At 43.4% G+C, this 7,678-nt stretch overlaps 1 protein-coding gene across 1 annotated transcript; it reads right to left on the reverse strand.

The window, feature by feature from the left end:
• Positions 1-3,356: 3,356 nt before the first annotated feature.
• LOC133301553 (uncharacterized) lies at positions 3,357-3,950 on the reverse strand. Its single transcript, XM_061501198.1, has one exon. It carries the CDS (start codon positions 3,948-3,950, stop codon positions 3,357-3,359), a length of 594 nt encoding a protein of 197 aa, XP_061357182.1.
• Positions 3,951-7,678: the final 3,728 nt, after the last annotated feature.

A 7,678-nucleotide genomic window follows, 5' to 3' on the forward strand; every position in this document is an offset into this window, starting at 1 on the left:
CACTTTAGGACCATTGTTTATAATAGGAATGGATGCATGTTGAATCGGCCTCTCCACCCCCAATAAGTCCTTGAAATGACACAAGAAAGCATGAGCAATATCACACTGCAAAGAGAGAGTATTACCTTTCGGAGTGTGAATGGCAGCAATAAATCTTTGGTGCCTCTTGCTACTAATAAAATCATGGAAAAATTTAGAGCATTTGTCAGCTTGCAAGATGAATTTATTCTTCAAAATCTGTGAAAAATGGCTGGCCTCAGCCTTTCTCAACATGATAATATCCCTTCTACTTCTATCTGCTAACCCAAGCAAAGCTGCCTCATTCAGATACAGTTGGAGAGACCCAAGAACCTTGTTATATTCAAATTCGGCAGCCTCAATCCTGCTGGAAATCTTGCTAAAATGATCAGTATACAGCCGCTTAAGAGGGCCCTTGAGATGCTTCAATCTCTTACAGATAACAAACATTTTATTGCCCTTAACTTGGAGTTTCCAGGCTTCACAAACCGTTGGCAGAAAGCTAGATAAGTCCGAAACAGAATTATGAAATTTAAATGCAACATTACCTCGACCCAATGCTGATCCCAAAGATATAATGAGGGGAGAGTGGTCAGAGATGGATTCAAATCCGGGAGTCTCATAGCTAGATTCCTGGAAATCATTAGACCACAAGTGGTTGCAGAGGACTCTATCGAGCTTACTCCACACACGGCCATTAGTCCAAGTGAAATGGGAACCATGATTGTTGAGATTAACTACACCAAGCTCATCACAACAGTCCCGGAAATTACTAGTTTCATATGCAGTAACAGAGTTCCCATTATGTTTATCAGAGAGGCAGAGGATAGTATTGAAATCCCTAGAATAAGCCAAGGGAAATTCATAGTAGACCCAATATTCAGCAAGCTGGTCCATAATGCTCTTCTAGCTGTGATAGAGTGCATACCATAGACAAAAGAAATCTGAACAATTTTCCCAGAATAATTATCGAGGATATTGCAATGCATAAGTTGAGCTGTACTCTGCAAGACAGTTAGGGTGACTTTTTGCGGCTTCCAAAGAATAAGGATCCGGCCAGCAGCATGGGAGGAAAAATTATGATTACAGTTCCAACCCCCAAATTTTCTTTTCACAATCTGATCAACCAAGTGAAGAGATAACTTGGTTTCCAAAATGGCCAAAACATCCACTCCCCTTTTTCGAAGGAAGTGTTGCACCCCTTGGTGCTTTAGAGGCATATTAAAGCCCCTAATATTCGAAGAAGCTAAAATCATCGGGTTGTATGGGGAGATGAATCCCCAACACAAGGAAATAAATGATTTTTAGTCTTGCTGACAGCTTTAACAAGAGGCCCCTTATTCGGTTGCTTGGAATTGATGAGGCTGTCTTTGTGTTTCTTTTTCCTAATCCTTGACACTGCCATGGTGAATCCTTCGGCATCTGCATCATTGTGGGAGATGGGATCAGAACAGGATGCATCCGTGGGAGTTGCAACAGCAGCCCCTGCCTTGTTAGCTAGCACAGCATTACCCGTGGGAATAACCAAAGGAGCTTGCAGATTAACAACAGGCTCCTGCTCTGGAGGATGGAGGATGGGCTGAGACAATGGTGATTTAGCCACTGCCTCCACATCATGAATATTCTGGACCCCCTCGGTTTCATTGGCTGGCTGCTGCTTGGTAACCACAACTTTAGGGACAGATTTGCACTTAGCCACCTCATGACCTATCATCTTACAATGAGTGCAAAATGTAGGCAAGCTTTCATAGTCAATAGTTTGAAAAAAGGTGGAACCATCTGGGAGTTAGCACCTGACCTCATTTATCAATTCCCCAGCCACATCAACCTCAACAAGTGCTCTAGCAAAGGAGATTGATTGTTTAGTAGCAGTTAACTGATCAGTCCTAATGGGAGTCCCTATTTTTGATAGGATTTTTCCCAAAGCTGCCGGATTCCAAAGCTCCAAAGGCAGATTTTTCAGCTGGACCCAAACTGGGATCTTGCTCAATTCCTTGGAGCCAAACATGAACAATGGTGGCATAGTTTTCAATAACAATGGTCGCTGGAAAATGAAATAAGGCCCAGAAGAGATAACCTTCAGCATATCATCTTCATTCTCAAACTTGAAGATTAGCCAACCACTAGCATGGGTGATGAAAGAAGACTTGACACCCCACTTCTTGCAAATTTCGAACAGGTCTTTTTTCCCTGGAAATCTGCCAGCCACATACCCTACTAGGCAATGCTCCCAGCTGCCAGAAAGGGGCTGAATATCAGCCTCGTCCAGTAAGACATCATCATCAACTGGTGGAGCCGAGAACTTGAGATTATACCCACTTGAAGGCACTCTATTATCCTTAAACAAGTTGGCCCAAGGCTTGGTGGGATTGACAAGGAGCTTGGGGGCAGAAACAACTTGTTCAGTATCTGGAACATCCTCTGTGACGGAATCATCATCCCCAAGAGTGCAAGATTCTGCCTCAGTTGGTTCAGGACAACTGTCAAACACCTGGAGTGCACTGCGTGGAAGAGACTCTGTTGGTGATGTTGGTTCAACCGAGCCACCCAAATCACCAGCCAGTGTCTCACCATCAAGTTGTTCATCAATAGCAACACTACTTATGCCTTTGGAACCATTAAGTTCTTCGGACCTCTTGTTTGTAGCTTGCTTTTTCTTTGCATTTCTACGCTTCTTATCTTTTTCTTTGTTCATCGGTTCCCAATCATACAAGCTGGGTCACAACCAATACACTCCAAAAATGGAGGTTAAAAAGAAAAGAAAGGTAACCTGCAGCAGATTAAAGGAGTGATAGAGGAAAAGACAAAATCACCGTTTCAATGAAATGCTTCCAGACCAATGCAGTAGAAAGAGTTATAATACTCCAGTCACAGTGCAAGAGTGGACGCGTGGCTTGTTGTGAGATTAACAACGACCACCTTCCAATAAGCTAACAAAGTCCACCGTCCAAAAAGGTACAGCCAAAGAATCCAAATGAGATAAACCCACCGCTTGAAATCTGACTAGGAGAAGAGACAGATCCGAGAAAACCAAGCAAGAGAAGAGAACCACTCCCACACGGCTGAGCACCTTTCACCCACGATGGCCAAGCCACAGGGAGGCACCCTTGGTGGCTGAAAGTGTCGAGCCCTAGGAGAGAGAACAGAGAACAATCGCTCAAGGAGAGAGAATGACTGAGGACTGAGAGCTCTTTCTTTTTTCTTTTTTTTTTGGGAAAAATGTAAATATATTTTAACCCAAAAGAGATATACAAAATAGACGGGGCATACCCCGCATAATCAAAAACAACATATGCACTTAGTGCAAGAGCCTAGGCTAGTCCACTAAGAGCATGTGTCTAATACAAGTGAGTAAGATGAGCATGTCTATAAACAAGAAATTTAATCTTGTTAATTACATCGTCTACCAAAAAGGGAACATGATCAAACAAAAGTAAATTTCTAGCCAACCAAGTGCAATACACTGCCAAAGCTATAACAAGGCATCTGGTCTTCCCCAATCTACCCGATAATGCTCTCTCACGGACGAGGCTGCTGACGCTGCGCTGCAGGGAGATGAAAGACCGAGTGATAGGAGACCAATCACGGACTGCCTTCCAAATCTGGCTAACCTTGGGGCATAGGAAAAATAGATGCGCATGGGACTCCTCCACCAAGTTGCACATGGGGAAAGAAGTATCAATCTCCAGGAAGGGTGCTCTATCCAACGTAAGGAGTTTGCCTTTCATGGCTAACCAGAAAATGAAGGCTGCTTTGGGGGGGATGGCAGGGTTCCATACAGCCTTGTGCCAGAATACCTTCGGCCTAAATGCTCTGAAGTAGGCATAGGCTTTGCTGGCCTCCACAGCGTTGTCCTTTGTCCACGACTCAAGCATAATTAGCGCTCCCTCTGCCTGAAGCTCACGGTCCAGCAAAATGTTTCTAATCAGCATTATCTTTTTAAACAATGGTGAATCCGAGGGGGATGGGTTATGCTCCCAAATATTTCCTTCCCCCCTTAAGATATTGGCTATGCACCCATTTAATCCACAAGGAATCTTTCTTGGCATGGATGCCCCATAAAGTCCTAGAAAGTAAAGCAATGTTCCACTCCTTAAGGCTGAAGAGACCAAGGCCCCCTTCAAGCTTAGGGGAGCAAATATCCATCCAAGCAACCAATGGCTTAGACATACAACTATTTGGCTTGCCCCACAAGAAATTCCGGCAAATAGCATTGATCCGGTTTAGGACAGAAACAGGAAGAGGAAATATGCTCATCCAAAAATTAGCAATGCCCTGAATAACGGCTCTGATGAGTTCCAGCTTCCCAGCATAAGATAACGTCTTCCTATTCCAACTTTGAACAAGGCCCAAAATCTGAGAGAAAAGGGGATCATAGTGGATGACATTTAATCTAGAAGAGAGCAGCGGAACACCAAGATACCTGAATGGAAATGCTCCCAACACAAATCCAGTAAGACATTGCACCTCCAAAAGAGAAACCGGATCCATGCCAGCAGAGTATATGGCTGATTTATCAGTACTAATAGAGATACCTGAGACATCACAAAAATAAGCCAGCCTAGCAAACAAAGTGGCAATGGAAGGCACATCTCCCCTTGAGAGGAGCATAATATCATCCGCAAAAGCCAGGTGGGAAATGCTCAGGTCACCACATGCAGGATGGAACTGGAAATTTATATTATCCCTGAGGCTGCTCAGATCTCTAGATAAATACTCCAGACAAAGAACAAAGAGGTAGGGGGAGAGGGGATCACCTTGTCTCAGACCCCTACCACCTTTGAAATGACCATGCACAACACCATTAACCAACACACTAAATGAAGTAGAAGTGACACGCTCCATGATCCAATCAGTGAATCTTGTTGGAAACCCAACTGAGACAAGGACCCATTTGAGAAACTTCCAAGATACAGAATCATAGGCTTTATGAAGATCCACTTTGAGCATACATATAGGAGAGATCCTTTTACGGGCATATTTCCTTAGTAGCTCCTGGATGAGGAAAATATTATCAATCATGTTCCTATTTTTTAAGAACGCAGTCTGAGAAGAACCAATAATTTTTTCAAGGACCGGAGCTATACGGCTGGCAAGGATCTTAGAAATAATTTTATACAAAATGTTGCAGCAAGATATAGGCCTAAAGTGCTTCACTTGTGTGGCATGGTCAGATTTGGGAATTAGCACAATGAAAGCATGATTTAGTTGCTTGAGTAGTTTCCCAGAAAGAAAGAACTCATTCACTGCAGAAAAGATCTCATCCCCCACAATGCTCCAAGCTTTCTTATAAAACCGAGAGCTGTAGCCATCTGGCCCAGGAGATTTGTTGTCATCCATGGAGGCAAGGGTGTTCCACACATCCAGTTTGGATATAGGAGCAAGCAATTCATTAACGCTGGAACTAGGCACCATTGGACCAGCTTCACAAACTGCAGACGCAGGGAGACAATCAGTATCTCGAGCTTGAAACAGGTTGCTGAAGTAGTCCACAAAGGCCCCAGCTATTTGCACTTGGGAAGATGTGGACTGCCCACTAGGAAGAGTGATTGCAGCTATAAAACGGGTATGGTGAGTCCTCTTAACATAAGCATGGAAGAAGGTGGAACATCTGTCAGCTTGAATGAGGTACCTGTTCTTCATCAATTGGGCAGATTGCAGGTGATCTGCCTTGCGCAGCTTCATGATATGGTGCCTACTCTTATCAGCTAGGCTCAAGAGATTCTGGTCAATGGGGTTTTGCTGGAGGGCAGTGAGCACCTCATTGTACTCAGCTTCAGCATGTTCAATCCTAGATGATAGGCCTTTAAGCTCCAACGTAGCAAGAGTTTTCAAAGGACCTTTTAGAGCCTTCAGTTTTTTACAGAGAATCCACATTTTGCAGCCCACAAATTGCTGATCCCAACCAGCCGAAACAACCTCTACAAATTGAGGCAGTGAGGCAATTGCATTGTTGAACCGGAAGGGACCTTTAGCCCTCACAAAATTACTATTTGTATTAATAATTAAGGAGGCATGATCAGAAACAGATTGAAATCCAGAAACCTCACAACTGGAGTTTGGGAAGATGACACTCCAATTAATGTTGTTGATTGCTCTATCAATTTTACTCCAAGTTCTCCCATTTGTCCAAGTGAAGAAGGAACCATGGGATGCAATGTTAGCTAAGGCCAATTCTGTGCAGCAATCTGAGAAGTCCTTGGACTCATAGGCTGTAACATCCGATCCATGAAATCTATCTTGAGGGGATAAAGTGCTGTTGAAGTCTCCCATAATTAACCAAGGGGAATCATCGGGAGGAGCTAAGTCCAGTAGCGAGGCCCACATAGCCCTCCTAGCCGAAACAGAATGCAGCCCATAAGTGAAGGTGATCAAGAATTTTTGGTTGGATTCCTTACACACACAAGAGCAATGCATGGTTTGGGCTGTACATGATAAAACAGATAAGTCAGATTTGTTTGGATTCCAAATTAAAATTATCCTACCTGCATTATGAGAATTCAAATTATGAGAATAACTCCAATTCTTGAATTTTCTTTGCATAATAGTATTTACAGAGAAGGCATCCAGCTTTGTCTCTAGGATGGCCATGATATCAATCCCTTTAGCATCAATAAATTTTTGCATCATGTGATGCTTTAGGGGCATATTAAAACCCCTAATGTTCCAAGATGAGATAATCATACTGATGGGGAGGGGATGAGATCCCCCACATCAGAAATATTTATGTGATTAGTCCCTTTTCTCACTGTCACCAAGACCTGGGAGCTGCTGCTGGCTAATTTGTTAGAAATGATCCCCTTTGTCTTATGCTTCCTGCTCTTAGGATCAGGGGACTTGGTAACACTTGCACAGGCAGCTGCAGTATTGAGCAGGATTCCTTTCTTGGCAGGAGATTTAGCAATGCTGGCAGCAGTATTAACAAGGGTTGTTTTCTTAACTGGAGAACTGAAGAGACCCGTAGGGGGATTAGCATCAGCTGTATTGGGAACAGCTGTTGTTGCCACTTTGCTATTCGATGGCATGTTATAAACTTGGACAAGTTTCTTCACAGTTCTGAGGTATCTACCTGGCAGTTTGTTTGCATGCAGTTTCCCCAAGGTTCTGAGCTTCTTCTTCTTGGCTTTTGAGGAAACAACAGTAAATCCACCATTCATTTCTTCCACATGCTGTTGACCTACATCACCAGCATCCAGATCAGTTTGTAGGATAGGGGGAGGAATTTCAGAATGATTATCCAACACTGCTTCGGGTGCTGTAGGTATTTCAATCGCAACTTTTGCTTTAAGGGCATATGAACAAGCAGCTACCTCATGTCCTATGGTCTTACAATAAGAACAAAATGATGGCTCATTCTCATATTCAATCGGTTGCTCTAATATTCTTCCATCGGGTAGCTGAATGACAACCAATTGTATTAAATCCTTGGAAGCGTCAACCTCCACCAAGGCACGGGCAAATGAGATTGACCCCCTAGTGGCTGTAAGGTGATCCGTTCTCAATGGCTTACCTATCTTGCATAGGATTTTCCCAAGAGCCTTCTTGCTCCATAATTCAAGAGGAAGATTCCTTATCTTGATCCAAACTGGAATTTTGCTAAGCTCCTCATCTCCAAAATGGAAGAAGGGAGGCATTGGCTTCAAGAGCAACGGGTTTTTGA

The sequence above is a fragment of the Gastrolobium bilobum genome, unplaced genomic scaffold (genome assembly GCF_033153095.1).
Source record: "Gastrolobium bilobum isolate Gb01-03AN ecotype WA unplaced genomic scaffold, APGP_CSIRO_Gbil_v1 utg34075, whole genome shotgun sequence".
Lineage (NCBI taxonomy): Eukaryota > Viridiplantae > Streptophyta > Magnoliopsida > Fabales > Fabaceae > Gastrolobium > Gastrolobium bilobum.

Excerpts from the sequence above, each read along its gene's own strand:
- LOC133301553 (XM_061501198.1), bottom strand. The coding sequence starts at position 3,950 with ATGCTGATTAGAAACATTTTGCTGGACCGTGAGCTTCAGGCAGAGGGA.